Source organism: Malaclemys terrapin, chromosome 7 (genome assembly GCF_027887155.1).
Source record: "Malaclemys terrapin pileata isolate rMalTer1 chromosome 7, rMalTer1.hap1, whole genome shotgun sequence".
In the NCBI taxonomy this organism is placed as follows: Eukaryota; Metazoa; Chordata; order Testudines; family Emydidae; genus Malaclemys; species Malaclemys terrapin.
This window is the reverse complement of record NC_071511.1, coordinates 30,484,396-30,507,881: the sequence shown is the minus strand read 5'-3', so window position 1 is coordinate 30,507,881 and position 23,486 is coordinate 30,484,396. Positions and strand designations below refer to the sequence as shown.

Sequence of the window (23,486 nt, the reverse complement as noted above, 5' to 3'; positions counted from 1 at the left end):
CGCTCCCTGTGGCCCAGGGCCTCCTGCTGAACCTGCTCCCTGCTCCCCAGTGCCCCCTGACAAGCCCTATCCCACTCTTGGTGGCCCAGTGCCCCCTGCCGCTCCCTGCGGCCCAGCGCCCCCTAGTGCTCTGTCTCTCTCTGGGCTGTGATGTCTAATCCCTGCTAATCCCTGCTGCATCCCGGCAGTGTCTGTCCTTGCAGCAAGCAGCAGGGGCTGGAGGGGCCCAGCCTTGGGCAGGGGAGAGGGTGCCATGAACTGGCCGGGTGAGGCTTGGCAGGAGGGGCTGCCGGCACGGGCACTGCAGGGGGTGAGGGAGCTGGAGCAGCGCCTGGAGTGGGCCAACAAGGAGCGGGTCCAGAAGCAGGCACAGCTGGATACACTGGAGGCCGCGCTACACAAGCAGAGGCAGAAGGTACATGGGTGCCCCCCACACTGATGGGGGGTGGCACTCAGGGAGGGCAGCCCGTGGCTCCCAGCAGGCCAAGCACCGTTATGGCTGAGTCAGTGGCCATGCTGCAAGGCCCATGCCCCATGCTCCTGAACCAGCCAGTTCTCCCAGCCCTGGGCCAGAGCAGAGTTCATGTCTCCATGCCCACCATATGCCCCCACCTCTGGGCTGTGCACTCTTGGGCTTCTCCCCCCGGCCTTGCACACTCACACTCCATCCCTTGTAGCACGAGGAGGAGCGTGGCACGTGGGCGCTGCTGGCCCGGGAGCGGCGGGACCTGGCCGAGGCCTGCGAGCGGCTGGAGTGCGGGCGCCAGCAACTGAGCCGGGAGCTCCAGGCAAAGGGGGCGCAGCTAAGCCAGCTGGAGGGGCAGCTGGGCCGGGCCACCCAGCGCATTGAGGAGCTGGAGGAGGAGCTGCGGAGGTACTGGCCGGGGGATGGGGATGCCAGTGGGACAAGGGGGGGTGTCAGAGGCACTGCCTGAGACAGGAGGGGGAACAGCACTAAGTGGGGTGCTGCCCAGGAGCAGGTGGAGGAAGTGCCCAGGGGTATCTGGAGGTCAGGATTGGGGGGTGCCCAAGGGAAGGTGAGGGGATGTGAGAGTGCAGTAGGGGATATTGTTAGGGTAGGGATGGTGTGATCTGGGGGTGGTGCCTGGGGAAAGGTGAGGGAATCTGGGAGGTACATTGTTGGGATAGTGGTGGCAGGATCAGGGGGCAGAGTAAGAGTGTGGGGGGGTGCCCAGAGGATGATGAGGGGCACCGAAAGGAGTGATTTGTGGTGTTGGGGTGGGGGGAACACTGTGCGGGGTGGGGGATGGGGTTGAGTGGAGCAGTGTTGGGGTGAGGGGCACTGGGGGAGCTATGGGGATGGGGGGGCACTGGGGATGGGCATGAGGGGGCACCTGGCAAGCAGCACTAATCTTTCTCTGGGGTCCCCCCAGGTGCCAGGCAGAGCTGGATAACCTGCGGTCAAGCACCCCCCTGAGCCATTGCTGGGCCCCCCGGGATGAAGGTGAGGAGGGCAGGAGGGAGGGGGGCTCATTCCTGTCCCAGGCTGATGGGGGATTAGAGCTTGTTGCAGACTGTTGAGGAGGGGGCGGGGGGGGACAGTCTGACCCCTTGGGGAGCTGGTCATTGGCCCTGCAGAACTGACCAGGTCTGTCTCCTCACAGGAGTTGAGCTGAGCACCTGGGAGCAAAATCCCAGACTAGAGAACAGACCCCGAACACCCAGCATGAGAGTGAGTACAGAGGGTGCCCCTCAACCCCGACCTCCAACCCCCACCATCCCACCCCAGGCTCCCCCACCTCCAGCTCTGCCAGTGTCCCTCAATCCTGACTCTCAGCCCCCAGTTATCCCAGCCCCAGGCTCCCCCACCACAGCTCTGCCAATGCCCCTCAATCCCAACCTGCAGCCCCCTGGTATCCCAGGACTTGGTTCTCCCACCTCTATCCAGGGCCGCCCAGAGGGTGGGGGGCAAGTGGGGCAATTTTCCCACAAGAGTTTTTTGGGGCCCCTGGAGCGGGGTCCTTCACTCGCTCCAGGGGCCCCGGAGCTTCTTCCGCTCTGGGTCTTCGGCGGCAGTTCGGCGGCGGGGGGTCCTTCCGCTCCAGGACCCGCCGCTGAAGTGCCGGGTCTTCGGCGGCAATTCGGCGGCAGGGGCCCCCGCCGCCGAAGACCCCAGGCCCCCTGAATCCTCTGGGTGGCCCTGCCTCTATCTGCTTGTGCCCCTCACTCCTGAGCTGAAGCCCCTGCCCCATACAACTGGGGTGCATTTAATAAAGGCCTGTATCCCTCACCCCCTTATCTCCCCTTCTCCAGTTGCAGCCCAGCAGCTCCACATTGGGGGAGGAGCCGCTCATGCATCGAGGGGCTGCCTGGCACAGTGTCCCTCCAGGGGGCCCTGCCCCCCCAGAGAACAGTCAGGGGATCCCATCCCCAGGGGAGGAACCTAGAGAGGAGAATGCAGGTAAAACTCCAATGATGTTGGGAGAGACTGTGTGTGTGTGGGCGGGAAGTTAACCTCTTCACGCCCAACCTAGCTATGGCAGTTTCTCCTTGTGAGCAGGTCACCCAGCCCCCCAACCTGACCCTGCCCTGCCCTTCCTATAGTGGGGATCTGGATGGGTCCTGGGAAGGGCTGGGCCAGGGGAGGGGCATTAGAGGGAACCCCCCTGTTCTCACCCCTGAGATCCAGGCTGATCTCCAGTTCCTGGGAGTGAAGCATTCTGGGTAACTTGGTTACATTGGGGCTGGTGTCCGGTTTGGGGGGGGTCTGCACAGGAGAGAACTGGGGCTGGTGTCCAGTGGTGGCTGGGGAGGGGAATGAGCTGGGCCGGCTCCAGGTTTTTTGCCGCCCCAAGCAAAAAAATAAAATAAAAAAACCCCAGAGTGCCGCCCCTTGAAAAGAACCGCCCCCAACAGGCCAGAATGCTGCCCCTTGAGAAGTGCCGCCCCAAGCACCTGCTTGGAATGCTGGTGCCTAGAGCTGGCCCTGGGAATGAGCCAAGGGGTGCAGGGGTGTGAGGAACTACACTCAAGGACTGTGGGCCCAGCCCATCCTTGGTGCCAGTGGTGGAAGCCCATATGGCTCATGATGGTGGAGGAGAGCAGGAGGGCAATGGCCCCAGGCCATTGAGGGCAGCATTGCCGTTTCTCACCCCTACCCTCTCCCCTGCAGGGCCGGGGCAAGGTCCCCCTGACATGGAGGCCTGGGAGTTGAGGGGGGAACTGCAGTCAGTGCAGCAGGAGTTGGCCCAGTGCACAGAGCAGCGGGACCAGGCAGTCACTAAGGTGAGCGTGGGAGAGACGAGAGGGAAAATGGGTTAGCCTCATACTGGGTGGGAAGGGCCACTTGGGGGCTCATGGAACTGCTGTAGGGTGCAGTACCGCCTGCTGCCACACGGTGGGGGGCATGGAGCTGCTGCAGGGTGCAGTACTGATTGCTGCCACGAGGTGGGGCTCTAGTCCTTGGAGCACAGGGGCTGCAGGGATCAGAGGAGGGAGGCCTAGAGCAGAGGATGCAGTGGGGCTATTTGGGCCCTCTCAGAGGTCCAGAGAGGCCCCTAGCCATAATAAACATAAAAAATTACGACACGTGATCTAATCTTGTCCCATCAGAACCGATACATTTTTATTTTTATTAATATTTATGAACATTTTTAACTCTTTAATATGACAAAATCTATATCAGTTAACAAAAAAATGATGTCTTTTACCAAATCACATCTCTTATTTGCTTAAATCTGCAGCTCTAAACTGAGAGAGTCTGTCACATTTCGGTCCGATAGGGATGCGCATAAAAACAAGTTGTGAAACTTATCAAATGCCAAAAAATTAACAAGTGTCTAAATTTGAGGCCCCCTTTGAGCTTGAGGCCCAGGCCAAATGGCCCTCCTGGCCCCCCCCTCTGATTGGCCCTGGTGCTATGAGGTAGCCCCAGAGGGGAGGGGGAGGGATTGCACCCCCCTTTATCCCCCCCACTCATATTCCTGTTGCAGATCCCACCCTCCCCCCCCCCCCCCAGCTGTGGTGAACAAGCAGGACACGCAGAACTGGCACCTCTGGAGGGGCTAGGTGAGGGATGTAGCCCTTGGGGTGTCTGTTGGTTCTCCATGGAGCCACTGGAGGGCTTGCCCAAGTCTGACACATTGTTGCCCCCTCAGGTGAGTGCCCTGGAACGGCGGGTGCAGCAGCTGTTGGAGGAGCTGAGGGGCCAGAGGCAGAGAGCAGGGGCCACGCAGCGCCGCCTGGAGCAGCAGGAGAGGGAGCACCGGCAGGTGGGAGAACCCGTGCTGCACAGCCCACCCCCTGCTACTCCCTTCTGCAGCACAATCCCCCCAACTTGGCACAGCCCCCTCCCCCGGGTTCCTCATCCTCACCTCACAGTCCGTCCCCCACACTCAGCACAGCCCCACCTTCTCAACAGTACCCTGCCACCCTCCTCCCCTCCCTTCAGCCCGACCCCACTGCATTAATCCCCCCTGTGTGCAACAGCCCCACACTGCTGTGGCTGGCCAAGTGCTTCTCAGGCCAGAACAGCCTTACAAGGGGGCCCAAAAGGACTGTGTTGCACTCAGCTAGGGCTGGGGTCCCACCAGGCTGAGCCCCCCACTCACCACAGGGAGACCCCTTGGATCCCTTCCACCCCGCACTTGGGGCTCCGGCAGTTGTCATGTTGCATATCACCCCCTGTCTGTTGCAGGAGCTGGCGAAGCTGGAGCGGCACCATCGGGAAGCGCTGGAGCAGCAGGTTACCCGGTTGGACATCCCTGAGCCCCCCCACCGCCCACCAAACAAGGTGAGAGAGGTGTCGGTGCCAAGGGGCAGAAGGGACCGTTTAATCAGCAAATGGAGCCAGCGCCTCATATCCCATTTCCCACCCCTCTGAGCCAGCCAGGCCCCTGCCCTGTCAGAGCCCACGTCACTCACACACCTATCTTCAGCAGGGCCTGGGGGGATCAGAGCAGCAGCGGCGCCCCCCAGGCTGTGGCCGGCGCAGCCTCAGCAGCTCCCGGCTGGAGCGGGCACCCGAGAAACGAGGGGCAGCTGGGAAGGTCAGAGGTGAGATGAGGGAGTGGGGTCAGGGTGAGGCCGGGGAGGGGAAGACAGGTCCCGGGGGAAGCGGGGGTCAGAGGTGGAGGGAGGAGGGGATGCTGAAAGGGGGGCAGTGGACAAGGTTGGGTGTTTGGCCCTGTGGGTTTGGGGGTCCAGCCCGGGGCTGTGGTGGGGGTGGGGGACCTGCAGGGGAGTAGGTGTATGAGGTGGGAGGGGTGGTGTCTGTGGATATGGGGGTTATGAAGGGGGGCTGGGTGTGTGTCTCAGGGACCATGGGGAGGTCTGTGGGGGTCTCTCTCTACCCTGCGACAGCCCAACATGGGCCCAGGGGTGCCCCCTGGCACCATGTCCCCCTAACTGCTCCCTCTCTGCTCTGTTTGCCTTCCCCCCAGGTTCCTCAGCACAGGATCCCCGAGCTGTGGGCAGGCTGGTGCCCGGTGGGGAGCGGGGCCGGGAGCCGGAGCCCCCTACAGAGCTGCAGGCCCTGAGGGCTGAGGTTTTGGGGCTGCGCCGGCGCCTGGCTGCCTCTGAGAGCCTGCACAAGGGGCTGCTAGAAACCTGCAGGCAGCTGCGTCAAGGCGCCCGGGACCTGACCGGGGAGCACCGGGCACTGGCCGAGATGCCGCTGGCCCATGATGCTGCCATGCAGCACAAGGAGGAGGCCCAGGAGCTGCGGGGAGCGCTGGGGCCCGGCCTGGCCAAAGGGGAGCGGGGGGAACTGCAGGCTCTGGCTGTGGAGTTGGAGGCTCAGGTCTGGGGGGCACCAGGGCCCGGCCTGCCTGGGGGGGATGCTCAGGAGGTGGGGGAGCTGCAGGTGCTGCGGGGGAAGTTGAGGGCCCTGGCCCTGGGCAAGGCTGAGGCAGAGGCCCAGGCAGCCCAGGCCCAGGAGCGGCTGCGGCGGCTCCAGGAGACGCTGGGGTTGCAGACGGAGCGGCTGGCACTAGCCTGTGAGGCCCAGAGCCAGCATGTGGCAGAGCTGCTGACCGAGGGGCATGAGCGGGAGCAAGAGCTGGAGCGCCTGGGCCAGGCGCTGCGGGAGGCGGGACGGGTCCGCGAGCTGCTGGAGGCTGAGGTGGGGCGGCTGCTGGTGCTGCTGGGTGGGGAGACGCCTTCCACCGGTCCCCCTGAGCCGCCCCCCACAGTCCCAGAGCCCAGCCCCGCTGAGCCGCCCCCCACAGTCCCAGAGCCCGGCCTGCCTGAGCCATCCCCCACAGTCCCAGAGCCCGGCCCCGCTGAACCGCCCCCCACAGTCCCAGAGCCCCCCGCTGAGCCGCCCCCCACAGTCCCAGAGCCCCCCGCTGAGCCACCCCCCACAGTCCCAGAACCCAGCCTTGCTGAGCCGCCCCCCACCGTCCCAGAGCCCCCCGCTGAGCCGCCCCCCACAGTCCCAGAGCCCAGCCCCACTGAGCCGCACCCCACAGTCCCGGAGGCACTCACCACCACCCCCTCTGAGCTGCCTCCCATAGCCCCAGAGTCTGGCCCCCCAAGTTTGGCCTCCCCCACTCCTGCTGAGCTGCCCATTCCCCTGGAGTTGGCTGTGGTTAGCAGGATGTGGGAGCCGGCGGGGAAGCAGGCCTGGCACAGTGAGCAGGCACCGCTGCAGAATATCCTGTGGGAGCTACAGAAGCCGGCAGGCCAGGCTGGATTGCAGGAGCAGGTGAGTGAGCTTGAGGGAGGGCAGTTTCCCCAATTCCCTCCACCCCATGCACCCTCGACTGACCTGCCTGACCCGGGGCTTCCTTGCCCATACCCCCCAACTCGTGTTCCAGGGCTCCAATGCTTGACTGGGGGCTCCCCTGCCAAACCCAGGGTTCCCCTGCCCCATTCCCCCAAAACTTGGGTTCCCACACCCCCCACGTAGCTACCCCCCACCCCTTCCAAAACACCCTTACTCTTTATATGCCACAGCCCACCCCACCCCCTCCACCTTCCCCATGAGCCATCTGTCATCAGTGTCCTCCATCTTGGACCAAACTGGTCTCAGTGGTGCCCCCCTCACCCCTTTGCCCCAGGGTCAGGCTGGGGTTCTTGGGGGCTGAACCCTGCTCTCATTGGGGTAACAGGATCTGTCTCCTTTCTCTTTCCACACCCCCGTCTCTTCCCAGCTGGAGGAGGTGCTGTCCCGTCTGTTGCAGGAGAACCGGGCCCTGCGGGCTGAGCTGGTGCTGTGGCAATTCCACGCTCGAGAGGAATGTACCACACCTGCCACTGGAGACGGACAACACCAGGGGACCTCAGCCACCCCCCGTCCAGCGCCCCTAGGGGATAGAGGCCAGGGAGACCTTGCTTATGGTAAGAGGGGGGGACATGGAGCTTTGGCTCCATTGGGGGGGGGGTGAGATCAGGGCTTTTGCCCTTGACTTGCAAGGGAAGGGGGCTGGGCATCAATGGGGTGCACTGCCTTTCGGGAGGAGGGGTAGCACCTGCCTGCTGGTCGGGGGGAGGGGTCTGGGCAGTTATGGGAATCATGTGGGGAGAGAGTCCCGGGTATTTGGGGAGGGTCATTGGAGAAAGGCGGGTCATGGCTGGCGGCCCAGGCATTGGAGTGTCATGGTAGCAGACCCCTAACTTGTGTCCCCGTCTCTCTTTCTCAGTTCTCCAGACTGCCTGGCCGGGGGTGCGGGATGCCCAGACCCAGACGGAGGGGCCGGCACGGGGCAGGCGCCACAAGGAGCTCATCTCGGCGGCCTTCGACCACACTCAGTATGAGCCCTATGGGCTGCCTGAGGTCGTCATGAAAGGTGCGTGCTGGGCGGCTGGATCAGGCACATGGTGCAGGCACTGCCCATGTCTGGGGGTGCTGAGGTGTGGGGGGCAGTTCAGGGAGTTATGGGATGGGCAGCATTTGAGGGGCAGTCTGGGGCAGGTTATGGAGCAGAGGGGTTCAGGGAGGAGGTATGGGGCAGGGGAGTGGCAGACTGAGGAGGGTATGAAGTGGAGGGGATTCTGGGGGAGATACAGAGCAGAGGGGTACAGGGCAGGGGAAGCCCCAATTTGGGAGGGTTAGTGAGAGGGGAGTAGGGGGAGGCATCCCAGATTGTGCCTCCATGAGAGTCCCGTACACCCCCCGCCACCGGCAGCCAGTGGCCCTGTGCCCAGGCTCAGCTAGGAATTCTCCACCCCCCCCCCCCCGCCCCACCTCCGCCCAGTTGATTTTCCATCTGGCTCAGCAGCTCTGAGCTCTGCAAGGCGGGGCAGGGGTGCAGTACTGATTCTGGCTCTGATCCCTCCCCAGGCAGCTGCCCTTCCCCGCAGCAGGGCACGGAAGTGAGAGTGGAGGGGGGGACCCCTAGCAGTGCTCCCAGCCCCCAGGGAGTGAGAGATTGGGACCCAAAGGTGTCCGGGATGGGGGCTCACCCCTAGCAGAGCTCAGCCCCCACATGTTAACCCCAATCTCACTCTGTGCCCCACTCACAGGTTTTGCCGACATCCCCTCCGGCCCCTCCTGCCCCTATGTCCTTCGGAGGGGGCTCCTGGGCAGCACCCCCTTGGCCCAGCTGGCACCCAAAGCTGAGCCGGAGGAGGATCCCACTGAACCTGCTATGGGCACCAGCGTCTGAAAGCATCTACACTGCTGGGTGAGCAACCCCTATATGCATCCCTGAGCTCCACCCCAGAGGCAGTTGCATCTTTGCATTGGGGCAGCAAGATGATGATTTCTGTGTTTCACATTCTTTTCCATTCTCTTTCCAGCCTGGATGGCAGAAATGTGTCCCCTCCAGCTACAAAGATCCCTGATATTGCCTGGAGCTCCCCAGCTGCTATGTGGCACCTTATGGCTGAGAAGGGGAGTCCTTCCCCCCCTTCCCTCCACAGCTGGACATGTGTAACCCTCTGGGATTTATTTTACAACTTGGCTTCCTTAAGGTGCTAAAAATTGTGAGTGCTACAGTTCAGTGGGCTCACAGCTGCTCAATGCCCCCCTCCCTGCACACAAGGAATGGGGGGGGCTCAATGAATGGGGTTAATTGGAATCTCTGTCCCGTCCCGTTCCCCCCCCACACACACACACACAGCTTGAAGGGAGTTAAGCCCTCTCTTCATGGCTCAGGGAATCAAAGGGCGGGTTGTGTCCACCCACCCAAAGTTTGGAGGAGCTGCTATGTTGAGTCATCCCCGCCCCCCTCCCCCCCCCGAGAGGGGCTCAGCAGAAGTTCCTCAGAGAGAGGGGATGCAGCACAGGGAGTTTCCCCCCCTCTCCCCCGCCCCAGCTCTGGGTTTATATGTAACTCTGTCTCCCCCGGCCCCAATAAAGTTCCTTGCCTCAGCTTCAGGCAGCTCCTACTTGCTTCTTTCCAACGTTGGGGTCTGGCAGTTGCGTTGCTCCCAAGCTAGTCTGGGCTGGAGACACCCCCCTCCTGTGCAGGTCTCCAGCACTTCTGGGTGAGAGAGTGTTACAACAGCCCCCCCCCACACACACACAGAACCCAGGCATCTGCAGGCAGAGGGACAGTAGTGTCCCCACCCCATTCTGCAGGGGGGGAAACGGGCACAGAGAGGGGACGCGGAGCAGCTAAGAATTGAACCCAGGAGTCCTGCTCCCTCCTCTGGGGCCAGGGAGGGAGCAGTGTTGGGGGGCTTTGGGGGTTGCACCATCCCAGGGAATCCCCAGCAACCTCTTTATCCTAAAAAATCATTCCAGAATCCCATGGCAAAGGGATGTGTCCCCACCTCTGTCCCCCTGGGTACCCTGTGCTGGTACCAGCCTGTCCCCTCTCCGTGCACTGTCCCCCTCCATGCTGTCCCCCCAAAAAGGGTTAACAGCCCCCTCCCCCCAATCTGTAGCTCCTGCAGCCTAAGGCTCCGGCTGCCTCTGGCTGTGGCTGGGCGGAGATGGGGAGACTCCTGGCAGCTGGGGGCTAACGGGGTGGGGGAGGCAGGCCAGCAGCTGTCCCCTCCTGAGGGGGGAGAGGAGTGAGGGAGGAGGCTGCACCTGTCTGCCAGATCCCAGTGCAGGGAGGAGCCGTTGCTGCTGCTGCTGCTGCTAGCGAGTGAGTGAGTGATACAGGGATACAGGGGGAGGGGGGATGCTGGGGCGGGTACCACTCCATCCATCCATCCCTTCCCCCGGAACCCTGTGCCCCACTGCCCACACTGGGCAGGGTGATGAGGGCTGGGGGACCAACTGGGCTGAGCGGCAGTGGCTTTATCTGGAGTGTGTCAAATGTGTGAGAGACGTGTGTGTTTGTGTGTGTGAGATAGTGTGTGACATGTCAGACAGCCGGGGATGTGTGTGAGATGGGGAGTGACTGTGTGAGCTACAGTGTGTGACAGGGTGTGTGAGACAGTTTGTGTATGAGACACAGACATGGGGATGCGTGTGAGATAGGGTGTACAAGTGTGTGTGTGATACAATATGTAATGTGTGAGAGAGTCCATATACGGGAGACAGACATGGGGATGCGTGTGAGATGCGGTGGAACAGTGTGTGTGTGAGATACGACGTGTGATGCTGTGTGAGACAGTCCAAGTACGAAAGACAGACACGGGGATGCGTGTGACATGAGGTGGGACAGTGTGTGAGCTACAGTGTGTGACAGGCTGTGTGAGACAGTTTGTGTATGAGACATAGACATAGGGATCCATGTGAGATGGGGTGAAACTGTGTGTGAGATACAGTGTGGTGTGTGAAAGAGTCCATGTACGGGAGACAGGCATGGAGATGGGGTGGGACAGTGTGTGTGTGAGATACAATGTGTGATGCTGTGTGAGACAGTCCAAGTACAAGCGACAGACACGGGAATGTGTGTGAGATGGGGTGTTACAGTGTGTAAGCTACAGTGTGTGATAGGGTGTGTGAGATAGTTTGTGCATAAGACAGACACAGGGATGTGTGTGAGATACAATGTGTGACACGGTGGGTGTAAGAGAGGCACCATGTATGTCTATCACCCCATGCTGGAGAGAACGAACCTCACCCTGTGTATGAGACAAGTGTGTGTGTGCGTGCGCACCACAGGGGGCGACAGAGGGCCGTGTACAACGCCCCCTACTGGCAGAGGCCAGGACTGGAGTAGCTGGGAGCTCCCCCTGTAGCTGGCGCTCCTGCTCCGCTCCCTGCAGCCCTCTGCTGGGAGAGGCCGGGCTGGCAGGCCGGGCACGGACGCTGGCTGGCGGCCCCTGTGCAGTGCCAAACCTGCGGTGGCGGCACCAGAGTCTGGCGGGGCAGAGCTAATTGAAAGGCTCCCGTTAATTGGGCTCCGGCTGACAGGTTGGGTGGGGGAGGGCTGGCACAGAGCCAGCTGTGCACCAGGCAGATCCCCCCCCACGCACCCGACTGGGAGGGGCCGGGAGACTCAGCCCCCCTCCGTCGCTCCCTGGAGCCCAGCTACTGTAGGGTCTGGCTCTGCATGGCAGCCAGGTGAGTGGGGCAGCCTTTCCCCCGGGGGCGGGGGAGGGAGACCCTCGCGCCCTCTGCAAGGGGGCTGTACAGTGTATCCCCTACGTGTGGGGCCCCCGGGACTGGGGTTAACTCCCCCAAGACCCTCCCCATCTGGGATCCCTCGGATTGGGGTTAACCCCTCCACCCGACCCACCGGCGTTAACAACCGCTCCCTGTGGGGCCGTGGTCCGGGATGGGGGTTCCCCCCCGGTGCCCTTCCCCCCACCTCCCATGGGCAGCTGAGCACACACCCGGCTGCTCCTGCCCCTTTAAGCTCGGCTCCTCCAGCTACAGCATCTCCTGGCAGCAGCCCCGGCGCCGTCTCATTGCCCCCCCGCTCCATCCACCGCAGCCCCTGGCCGCCCCGCCGGGTGCGCACTGCGCGCTGCTGCCCAGCTGGGGCCGGCCGGGGGAGGCAGCGAGGTGGCGGAGCCCCCCCCCCCCCCCCGGGAGCTCCTTGGCTCGCCCCGTCTGTCCGTGGGGGAGCGGGGTCGGCTGAGGGGGGGACCCACTGGGCTGAGGTTCCGGCTCCGAGCGGCGCTGGGGGGATCCCAAGGGGAGGGGGGCAGGGCCGGGATGTCAGTGCAGCTTCCCAACCCGCCTTCTCGCTGCCCTCCCGCCGAGCACCATAAGGTATGGAGGGGGGGGGCAGGGGGGTCTCGCGTGATGCTCCCACTCCCTGTCATCCCCTTGCAATGAGCAACCTACCCGCCCCATGGGCACCCTGGGGGCTGAGGCAGAGCGGGGGTGGACGGGGCGGCAGAGGGGATGGGGGATGGGAGGGTATCAGGTTGGGAATGGGGGGAAGGAGGGGGTATATTCCTCCACCCCTCCCCCTGCAGTGAGGTACCCCATTTCCCGGAGTAGCATAGGTATTGGGGGGAACGGGGATTTCTCTATGTTATGGAGGTGGGAAAAAGGGGTGTCTCTTCTCACCTTGCCCTGCCTAGCACCATGGGCATTTGGAAGTGGAGGATGGAGGGTCTTTGTGTAGGGGAGGTTGTTGGAGGAAGATGGGTGTGGTGCTGTGGGAGTGGTCTCACCCTGCAGTGAGCTACCCCCAGCCACCCCCTGGAACACCACATGGCACTGGGGGTGGGAGGTGGCATAGAGGGATGTCTGTGCAGTGGGGGATATGAGGAGTTGGCTGAAGGAGGGTGTCTTTCTCTGGACTCTGCCTGTGTCCCCTCCCCACAGAGAGCTACCCCCGAAGCCCCCTATGCATGGGGTACTGGGGTGGGGGTATAGGGGATATTGGGGATATGTGGGTGTAATGGGTGTCTCTATGCAGTAGGGACTATGCGGGGTAGGCATCTGTCCACACTCCTCCCATCCCCCACCCCAGTGAGCCACTGCCCCAGAGCACTATGGGCTACTGGGTGTGGCATATTGGGTTGGGGTTCTCTAAGAAGGGGGTTTATTGGAGGGGGCAAAGGGAGCATATCAGGGTGAAAGCTATGAGCGGTATTGGGTATACTGGAGGGTCTCTACATAGCGGGGTTATTGGAGGTATGGATGGGGTGTATCAGGGTAGGGACTATGAGGATCTCTAAGCAGTAGGAGTTATGGGGTTATGGGTGGAGCGTATTGGAGTGGGACCTCTGGGGGTCTATATGCAGTGGAGATTGGGGTATGGGTGGGGGATATCAGAGGGAGACCATCTGGGTATCAGGTGTAATGGGGGTCTCTATGCAGTGGGAGTTATTGGGGGTATGAATGGGGTATATAGGGATATCAGGGGTGTAATGGGGTCTCTGCAGTGGAGGTATTGGGGTATGGGTGGGGCGTATCAGGGTCGGGGGCTATGGGTGGTATTGGGATGTAATGGGCTGTCTCTGCAGTGAGGGTGAGTGGATTATGGGTGGGGCGTATTGGATGGGGGTATGGGTAGGGCGTATCAGAATAGGGGGCTAAGGGGAGTATTGGGGGGTCTCTCTGCAGTGAGGGCTATTGGGGTATATGTGGGGTTTATTGCAGTGGGGGGGCTATGGGTGGTATTGGGGTACAATGGGGTCTCTGCAGTGGGGGCTATTGGGTTATGGGTGGGGTGCATTGGGTGGGGGGCTATGGGTGGCATTGGAGTGTAATGGGGGTCTCTACAGCGGGGGCTATTGGGGTATGGGTGGGGCTTATTGCAATGGGGGGCTATGGGTAGTATTAGGGTGTAATGGGGTCTCTATGCAGTGGGGGTATGGGTGGGGCATATCAGGGTGGGGGGCTATGGATGGTATTTGGATGTAATGGGGGACTATTGGGTTATGGGTGTATTGGGATGGGGTGTGGGTGGTATTAGGGTGCGATGGGGATATCTGCACTGGAGATTATTGGGGTATGGGTGGTATTGGGGTGGCCTTCTCCCACACTCACCCCCATCTTCTGCCTGCAGTGAGCTCCCCCCTGACCTCTGCAGCCCCCCACCCTGCTGAGAACCATGGGGCACTGCCTGTCTGCTACTCGTCTAAGGAGTCAATCCTGAGTGCGGCAGGGGTGGGGCAGACACCCCGTAGTGGGCAGGGCAGCGTGATGCGACGGGCTACGGTGCTGGCCCTGCTGACCGTGGTGCTGGTCTACCTGGTGAGTGGCGCCTTCGTCTTCCGCCTGCTGGAGCAGCCGCATGAGAGCCGCCAGCAGGAGGCACTGCAGGTTGCCCGTGAGCAGTTCCTGCAGAGATACCGCTGCGTGCCCAGCCAGGAGCTGGACACACTCATCCTGGTGAGATGGTGGGAGAGGGGCATGGAGGGGGCAGGTGTGAGGCGTGGATGGGGACGGGGTGGGGTGGATGGGGGAAAGAGGGGAGCAGCAGTGGGGCATGGGGGGGGGAGCAGGCATTGGTGGGGGTGATGGGAAGTTCTATGGCCACCACTGAAAGTCCCCTCAGTTACAGCGCTGCCAGTTCCTAAAGAGAAAGAGGCTCTCGCTGACTCAGGGATCGTGCAGAGCCTCCAGCTTTTCCTAAAATCCTAATGAATTAATTCTGTCCCCCCCCCCAGTCCAGAAATTAATCCCCTCCCTGGCCTCCTACATCTGCCCCCCTCCTCTTGCAGCTCCATGGGGCTTGTCACCCTCCCCCAGTCTGGGAGGGGCAGGGCTGGAGAGGGGAGCAGGGCTGCCCTAAGCTGCTGGGCTCTTTCTCCTTTCCTCCCCACTTCCCTCCTGTCCCCTGCTCCTTCTCTCCCCCCGCCCCCACTTCTCTAGCTGATATCTCTTGTGAGGGAGGGAGAGCATCACCTGCCTCCTGCAGCAGCCCTGATTGGCTGTCCTTCCCAGAAGGTGGAGAAAGTGGGAGAAGGGCAGCCAATCACAGGGGCTTTTCACCCCCACCCTTGGGCCAGGCTGGAAAACTCCTGAGATTGGCCAAAATCAGAGTTGTCAATGGGGGGGCAGGAGGGGATGGTTATAAGGGGTAGATGGGGAAGGACAGTGCTGGAGGCATGGGAAGGGTCGGGGGGTCAGGTGTCATTGGGGTGGGGCAGAAGGAGATGCAGGTTGGGGTGATTTGGGGGGCAATGGGGTGGGGTGAGGCTGATGGAGGGTTTCCAGGGGGAGATGGGGAGAGGAAGGGGAAAGTGGGGTGGGGGGCAGTCAGGTGTCTGGGGACAACAGCCATGGGGCAGTCAGGAAAGGGTTGGCAAATGTGTACTGGGAAAGCCAAGTTCGGGGGTAAGGATGTGGGGAGAGGACAGCAGGAGCTGCATGATGGGGGGGAACCCAAAACCACTAGTATTAACCCCTTCCCGTCTCCCCCAGCATGTCAGAGACACCATGGGTGCCGGTGCTGACCCCACAGCCAACAGCACCAATGGCACCAGCACCAACTGGGACATGGGCAGCGCCTTCTTCTTCGCTGGCACCGTCATCACCACCATCGGTACTGGCCCGTGGGATGTGTGTTTGCTGCGGGTAGGGATTGAGGGCAGAGGTTGGGGGTTGCTCAGGACTGTGATAGCAGGGAGCTGCAGTTCAGGATTAAGGGGCATCAATTCTGCCCCCTCCCTGCTGACTCCATGCTCTTCCCCCCCCCAGGGTTCGGTAACACATCCCCCAAGACAGAGGGGGGGCGTCTCTTCTGCATCTTCTACGCTCTGGTTGGGATCCCGCTCTTCGGGATGCTGCTGGCTGGGGTGGGCGACCACCTGGGCTTCTCGCTGCGCCAGGCCATCGGCAAGGTGGAGGATATCTTCCTGGTGAGTGCCCTCTGAGTCCCTGTCCCCACAGAGCCAGGGCCCATGTACCCAGCAGCTCCAGGGTCGTCAGTGCTTCCCCCACTCCAGCCCCTCATGTCCAGCAGCTACAGTGGCTTCCACTGTCCTCCTTGGTCTCCCAGCCTCCTGTGCTCCCCCAGCAGTCCCCCCACATACCCCTGCACCCACTCTCCGGGCTCTGTGCACAGCAGGGGTGCTGCAGAGGAGGGGTCAGATAGTGGGACCGGGAGCCTGGCTCTGCTCCCCCGCACTAGATCTCTCCCATTTATGGGGCCAGCTTGGTTTGGGGCTCCTGTCCCCGGGGGCTCCCCAGTCTGTTTCCTCCCCGAACACTCTCTGCCCCCACCCCGTGTGTTCCAGGGATTCCCTTCCCGGAGGTGGGGGGAGGGTCCTTTCCCCAGAGTTGTGTGGCACAGTTCCCCTCCTGAGTAGGGTGGCCACCTCCAAGGTGCAGAAAACCCAGCCTCTGGCCACCCTGCCACCTAACAAATCACAGCCCCTGGCTGTCACCCCATCAACCAACAACAAAATGCGGTCCACTGGTCACACCACCACCAGAACCCGGCCACTAGCCACGCCCCCCGTTAAGAAAAAGGATCCTAGTGCCCATTATAGGTATTACTAGAATGCATTAGAGAACCGTTTTACAAAACAGACAAACAACCCCCACGCAATCTGTATATTTTTATGTTATTTTACATAAGAACATAAGAATGGCCATACTGGGTCAGACCAAAGGTCCATCCAGCCCAGTATCCTACCGACAGTGGCCAATGCCAGGTGCCCCAGAGGGAGTGAACCTAACAGGTAATGATCAAGTGATCTCTCTCCTGCCATCCATCTCCACCCTCTGACAAACAGAGGCTAGGGACACCATTCCTTACCCATCCTGGCTAATAGTCATTAATGGACTTAACTTCCATGAATTTATCTAGTTCTCTTTTAAACCCTGTTATAATCCTAGCCTTCACAACCTCCTCAGGCAAGGAGTTCCATAGGTTGACTGTGTGCTGTGTGAAGAAGAACTTCCTTTTATTTGTTTTAAACCTGCTGCCCATTAATTTCATTTGGTGACCCCTAGTTCTTATATTATGGGAACAAGTAAATAACTTTTCCTTATTCACTTTCTCTGCACCACTCATGATTTTATAGACCTCTATCATATCCCCCCTTAGTCTCCTCTTTTCCAAGACAAAGAGTCCTAGCCTCTTTAATCTCTCCTCGTATGGGACCCATTCCAAACCCCTAATCATTTTCGTTGCCCTTCTCTAAACCTTTTCTAATACCAGTATATCTTTTTTGAGATGAGGAGACCACATCTGTACGCAGTATTCAAGATGTGGGCATACCATGGATTTATATTTATAAGATATTCTCTATCTTAGTCTCTATCCCTTTTTTAATGATTCCTAACATCCTGTTTGCTTTTTTGACTGCCGCTGCACACTGCGTGGATGTCTTTTATCATTTTTCTTACCTCATCCTAACACGGGCCACAGTCCAAACTACAAGGCATGGATTGTAGAGTGCTTTGGCATGTCTCAAGTGAAAAAACCCAGCACAGAAAATCTTCTACCTGGCAAAGCAGTACAAAACTCGGCCAGGTGGCACCTCTACTGCCAGGGGGCTGTGTGAGGGGGGCAAAGGAGTGAGTGTATGTGTGTTGGGAGGAATTAGTGTATGTGAGGGGCAAAGGGGTTGGTGTGTGTGGTGGTGGTGGGGGTTCCCCTCTCGGGGGTCAGAGTGTGCGTGGGGGGGGGGCTGGCACAGTCTGTGGGGAGGGGGCTTTCCCCTGGTCCTCCCCTGATGATGTCTCCTCCCTCCCAGAAATGGCAGGTGAGTCCCACCATTGTGCGGGTTCTCTCCGCCCTGCTCTTCATCCTCATTGGCTGCATCCTTTTCGTCACCATCCCCACCATTGTGTTCCAGCGAGTGGAGGGCTGGACCCTGCTGGAATCTGTCTACTTTGTGGTCATCACGCTGACTACCATCGGCTTCGGGGACTATGTGGCAGGTAGGCATGGGAGGATCTACATGGGGGAGGCTGTTGGTGGTGGGCAGGAGGGGGGACTCAGTGGAAGCTGGGCTTCATGGGGGACAAGGAAAGGGGAGCGGGGAGCAGCCTAGTGTGTGTGGGAGGGTTAGTGTGAGAGAGCCCCTGGTGGGTCCCACTGTGGGAGGTGTGAGTCGCAGATGACAGGGAAGGTGGGTGGTGAGGTGTGATGTCCTAAGTGGAGCAGAGGATGTAGTCCAAGAGCTAATTATAGCAGGACTGCTCAGTAATAGGGACCATAATGTAATTAAATTTAGCATCTCTGTAGGGAGATAATACACACACAAAAAATCCCACTACAGTAAAATTTAACTTTAAAAAGGGGAACTACACAAAATGAGGACACTTGTTAGATGGAAATTAAAAGGAGCTGTCACAAGGGTAAAATGCCTGCAAGCAGCGGAAACTATTTAAAAACGCCATAATACAGGATCATAGTGAATGTATACCCCAAATCAGAAAAGACAATACGAGGACCAAAAGAATACCACCATAGCTCAACAGCAGAATATTGGAGGCTGTTAGAAGCAAAAAAGCACCCTTTAAACTTTGGAAATCAAATTCCAATGAGTTCCAACAAACTCAGGCTGGTTAAGGGTCCAAGTGTAATAAGACAGGCCAAGAAAGAACTTGAGAAGCAACTTGCTAAAGACGCAAAAACTAAGAATTTTTTTTAAGTACATCAGAAGCAGGAAGCATGTCAGACAGGCAGTGGGGCCAGACCACAAAGGTGTTAAAGGAGCACTCAAGGAAGACAAGGCCATTGCAGAGACGCTAAAAGGATTCTTTGCATCAGTCTTCACTCCAGAGGATGTGGGGGAGATACCCCCATCAGAGCTATTCTTTTTGGGTGACACATCTGAAGTACTATTACACAGATGTGTCAGTGGAAGAGATTTTAGAACACATTGGTAAATGAAACCGTAATAAGTCACCAGGACCAGCTGGTATCACCCAAGAGTTCTGGAGGAACTCAAACATGAAATGGCAGAACTACTAACTGTGGTACGTAATCCGTCACTGAAACAAGCCTCTGTGCCAGATGGCTGGAGGATAGCTTAATGTAATGCCGATTTTTTAAAAAAGGCTCCAGAGGGGATCCTGGCAATTACAGGCCAGTTAGCCTAACTTCAGTATTGGGCAAATTGGTAGAAACTATAGTAAAAAAAACAGAATTATCAGTTAACACTGATAAACACACTTTGTTGGAGAAGAGTCAACACAGCTTTTGTAAAGGGAAGTTGTGGCTCATGACTCAAGAATTCTTTGAGGGGGTCAACAAGCATGTGGATAAGGGTGATCTAGTCGATATAGTGTACTTGGATTTTCAGAAAGCCTTTGACAAAGTCTCTCACTAAAGGCTCTTAAGAAAAAAGTAGTCATGGGATTAGAAAAAAGGCTCTCTCGTGGATCAGTAACTGGTTTAAAGATAGGAAACAAAGGGTAGGAATAAATGGTCAGTTTTCAGAATGGAGAGAGGTAAATATCGGGGTCCCCCGAGGGACTGGGACTTGTGCGGTTCAACATATTTACTAATGATCTGGAAAAGGGGAGTGAACAGTGAAATGGTAAAGTTTGCAAATGATAAAAAATTACTTAAGATAGTTGAGTGTAAAGCAGACTGTGAAGAGTTACAAAGGGATCTCACGAAACTGCATGAGTGGGCAAGACAATGGGAGATGAAATTCAGCGTTGGTAAGTGCAAAGTAATGCACACTGGGAAACATAATCCTAGCTACACATACAAAATGATGAGGTCTAAATTAGATGTTGCCACTCAAGAATGAGATCTTGGAGTTATTGTGGGTAGTCTGAAAACTTCAGCTCAATGTGCAGCAGTTGTCAGAAAGGGTAACAAAATGCTAGGAAGGATAGAAAATAAGACAGAAAATTATTATAATGCCGCTATATAAATCCATGATGTGCCCACACCTTGAATCCTGTATCCAGTTCTGGTTGCCCCATCTCAAAAAGGATATATAGTGGAACTGGAAAACATTCAGAAAAGGACAACAGAAGTGATCAAGGGTATGGAATAACTTCCATATGAGGAGAGTCTAAAAATATTAGGACTGTTCAGCTTAGAAAAAAGACAATCAAGGGGGGGGATATGATAGAGGTCTACAAAATCATGACTGATGTAGAAAAATAGAGAAGTCTTATTTACCCTTTCACACAATACAAAAACCAGGGGGTCACTGATTGAAATTAATGGGGAGCAAGTTTAATACAAACAAGAGGAAATACTTCTTCACACAAGGCACAGTCAACCTCTCATGAGATGTTGTGAAGGCCAAAAGTATAACTGGGTTCAAAAAAGAATTAGATAAGTTCATGGAAAATAGGTCCATCGCTGGCTATTGGCTAAGATGGTCAAGGATGGATGTACCCCATGCTTAGGGTGATCTTAACCCTCCAACTGCCAGAAGCCAGGAGGGGCAGACAGGTGGATCTCTCCAAATTGCCCTGTTCTGTATACTCTCCCTGAAGCTCCGGTATGGGCTATTGTCAGAAGACAAGATACTGGTCTAGATGGACCATTGGCCATTCTTATGTGGCCAGGGGGGCTGGTACAGGGAAAGGAGGACAGGGAGGAGGCAGAGGGAAGCGAGTGGAGAGGGGCTGGCAGGAGGATTGGGGGCAGTGGAGTGATGGGGGAGAGGGGCAGGGAAGGCACAGCCGGTGCAGCGAGGAGGTTGTGTGTTTCGGGGGCAGTGTCTCAGCATCTCCCCTCCCAGGTGATGGTATGGGGGACAAGCACCCCTGGTACAAGCCCCTGGTCTGGTTCTGGATCCTGCTGGGCCTGGCCTACTTCGCCTCCATCCTCACCATGATTGGCAACTGGCTGCGGGTGTTGTCCCGTCGCACACGGGCCGAGGTTGGTACCCCGCACTTCCCCCACCCTGCCTCTCTGATCCCTTCACTTCCCCCCATCCCTCAGATCCCCTCCTTGCCACCCATCCTGCCCCTTACCCTCCCACGGAACCCCCACTACCCTGCCCCTCTGACCCACTCACTGCCCCCTTTTGCATCCTCTCATGGACCCCTGACGGACTCCCCTCTGCTGTGCTCCTCTGCCCCCCACTCCTCTAACCCCCCTACTTTCCATCATCCTGCCCCTCCAAGCCCCCCACAGAACCCCCACTGCCTCCTGCCCCCCACCCCTCCAGCTTCCCCTATGAGCCCCCACACTGTCTTGCCCCTCCATCCCCCTTACTGCCTCCCCTTTGCATCCCCCCATGGACTCCCCACTTTCTCCTCCTGTCACCCACAGACCTCCTATCCCCCTCACCTCTCTAACCCCCTCACTGTCCCCCACCCCATCTCTCCAACTCCCCACAGACTCCCACTATCCCCTGCCCTCCCACACCCCTTTGCCGCCCTCCCACACCCCTTTGCCATCCTCCCACAGACTTTGCATCCCCCTATGGTGTCCCCACCCCATCCCTATGACCCCCCCCACGGCACCCCCAACTGGCTGCGAGTACTGTCCCAGCATACACATGCCAGGGTTGGTACCCCACTACAGACCCCTTCATAACCACCACCCCTTCCAACCCCTCAAAGGACCCCACATTGACAACTTGCTGGGGGTGCTGACCCGGCACACATGGGCTGAAATGGGTCTTCCCCATCCCCCAACCGACCCCTCCATCTGACCCCTCCCACGCCCCTGCATCCCCCTGTGGACTCCGTCACTGCTCCACACCACCCCCACAAGATACACCCACTGGCGGGTGCTGTCCTGGTGCACAAAGGCTATGTACCCACCCTGCACACACACCCTAGCATGCACCCCCATCCAAAAGAGCCTCCCCCACATCCTGTACACAGACCCTAGGCCGTGCCCATAGGTGAGGGAGTGGAGGGGGGGGTCAGCCTGACACCCCCCAATCCAGCAGAGTGGATGGGTGGGGGAAGGGAGGAGTGGTTCATGTGGAGAGGGGGCATGTCAGTGGGAAGGGATGGGGTGGGGAGGAGTAAGTATGTGGGGGTCAGGGTGGAAGTGGAGGGGGGTCAGTGGAAGGGCTTGGATGGGTTCCCTGACCCCCCACTCTCCCCACAGATGGTGGGGGGGGTCTCACCCTGCAGGCTGAGGGGGCTGGGGTGTATGTTGAGGCAATCAGTGGAGGGATGTGGGGGGGTTCAGTGATGTATGCGGTGGGATCAGTGGGAGATTTCCCTGTCTGTCCCTGATTCCCCTCTCAACCTACAGATGGGGGGCCTCACCGCGCAGGCTGCCAGCTGGACAGGGAATGTGACGGCCCAGCTGCGGGTGACGGGCATGGGGCTGCCTGAGAAGCTTCAGAAAGTGGGGACGCTGAAGGGACACCCACCCTCCCCTATGCCCCCGGAGCTTCCACCTGCCACGCCTTCTCCACCACCTCCCTTGCCTCGCCCGGAGCTCTCCTCTCCCAGCACCGCCCTGCAGGTGGCGCAGCTCAACGCCCGCAACATGGCCGCCTCAGCGGGGGGTGTCCTGCGCCCTATAGACTACATGGGGGAGAACCTGGCTTTCATCGATGAGAGCTCCGATACCCAGAGCGAGGCGCCCAGTGAAGGGGGGCTGCAGGCCAAGCGCCCCCGCCAACTCCGCCGCCTCCGTACCCGCCACACCCACGGCCAGCCCCCCGGCCTGCCCATGGACCTGCTGAGCCGCACTCGCCACAAGGGCGAGGCGGTCTAGAGGGGAGTGGAGTGACCCCTGCACGGAGACTGCCCCCCTGCAGCATGGTGCTACCTGGGCCCCCAACAGCATAGAGACTGCCCCCCGGGCTGTCAGCTGGGCCTACCTGTCCCCCATGGTACCAATGGGGCCCCCCAACACAGACCTCCCATCCCTCATGGTACCAACTGGGCCACCCAGCATGGAGACATCCCATCCCCTGTGATGCCAACTGCCCCCCTGCTGCCAAACTGCCAACCCAGCACTGAGACTGCCTCCCCCACCCCGGTACCAGCTGAGCACCCCTGGCACAGAGACACCATCCTCCATGGTCCCCTCAAGGTGCCAACTGTCCTCCCCAGCACCAGACCCCACCCACACCCAGAAAAGGGATTTGCTCCCATCCCCTTCTTGGTACTAGGAAACCCCCTCCAATACCGGGAACCCCACTGCACACAGACACCTACCACCCCAGCTCAGAGACTATCCCCCTCCCCTGGAGTGTCTGGGGGGCAGCTCGTGGGGGACACTCCTGTCTCCCCCCAAATCTGTGCCTCATTTGCCTTGCGGGCTGGGTCCTTAACCCCCCCAAAAGGGGGAGGGATCAAACTGCCAAATGATATTCTGAACCGCCAAACTCCTGGGGGGTGACCCCTCCCAAATCAACTAGGGGGAGTTTATTGAGCCAAATAAGGGGCGATGCTGTTCCCTGCTGCCTCCCCTCCCCCTCCGTGGTGTAGGAAGTGGGGGTGTCCACCCAGTGATCCCCCTGTGTGTCTGTCTGTCCTGTCACTGCTCCCCTCCCCGCCCCATCCACACACACAAAGGTGCCTGTTTGACTCTGTTCGATGGACAATTTTTTGTTTTGTTTTTTATTTTCCAGATTAAACCAAAATCTGAATGAGAGACACTGCATCTGTGTGTCTGTCCAGGGTGGGGGTAGCTGGCACAGTGCCTCAGGGAGGGAGGGCTCAGGAGGCACCAGCCCAGGAGGGGGGGGCATGGAAGAGGTGTAGCAGGGTTCAGAGGCAAGGGGCTGTGGGGGTTTGATGGGGGACAGGAACCAGGGTAGGGGGGTAGTGGAGAAGGGGAGCTGGGAGTGGAAGTAAGTGGAGCATGATGGAGGTGGGGCCGCAGAGTGGGGGGTGTCACCCGTCCCAGGGGTCCTCCACC

The 23,486-nt window shown here is 59.2% G+C and overlaps 2 protein-coding genes across 4 annotated transcripts; both read left to right on the top strand.

The window, feature by feature from the left end:
- Positions 1–253: 253 nt before the first annotated feature.
- LOC128840295 (rootletin-like) lies at positions 254–6,476 on the top strand. The gene is made up of 11 exons (XM_054034124.1): positions 254–415; positions 678–874; positions 1,395–1,465; positions 1,626–1,693; positions 2,275–2,422; positions 3,134–3,246; positions 4,119–4,232; positions 4,658–4,753; positions 4,902–5,016; positions 5,403–6,082; positions 6,225–6,476. The coding sequence occupies exons 1-11, from the start codon at positions 254–256 to the stop codon at positions 6,474–6,476; spliced, it is 2,016 nt and encodes a 671-aa protein (XP_053890099.1).
- Positions 6,477–9,979: 3,503 nt separating this feature from the next.
- KCNK4 (potassium two pore domain channel subfamily K member 4) lies at positions 9,980–23,219 on the top strand. 3 transcript variants are annotated; one of them, XM_054034961.1, is made up of 7 exons: positions 9,980–10,001; positions 13,779–14,104; positions 15,140–15,260; positions 15,416–15,576; positions 17,422–17,608; positions 20,386–20,525; positions 21,864–23,219. In XM_054034961.1, coding segments are annotated over exons 1-7 (1,407 nt in total). In that variant the 5' UTR covers positions 9,980–10,000; the 3' UTR covers positions 22,335–23,219. The 3 variants fall into 3 exon arrangements, with proteins under 3 accessions (XP_053890936.1, XP_053890938.1, XP_053890937.1); XM_054034963.1 differs by lacking the exon at positions 9,980–10,001 and adding an exon at positions 11,206–11,371; XM_054034962.1 differs by lacking the exon at positions 9,980–10,001 and adding an exon at positions 11,943–12,025.
- The last annotated feature ends 267 nt before the right edge of the window (positions 23,220–23,486 follow it).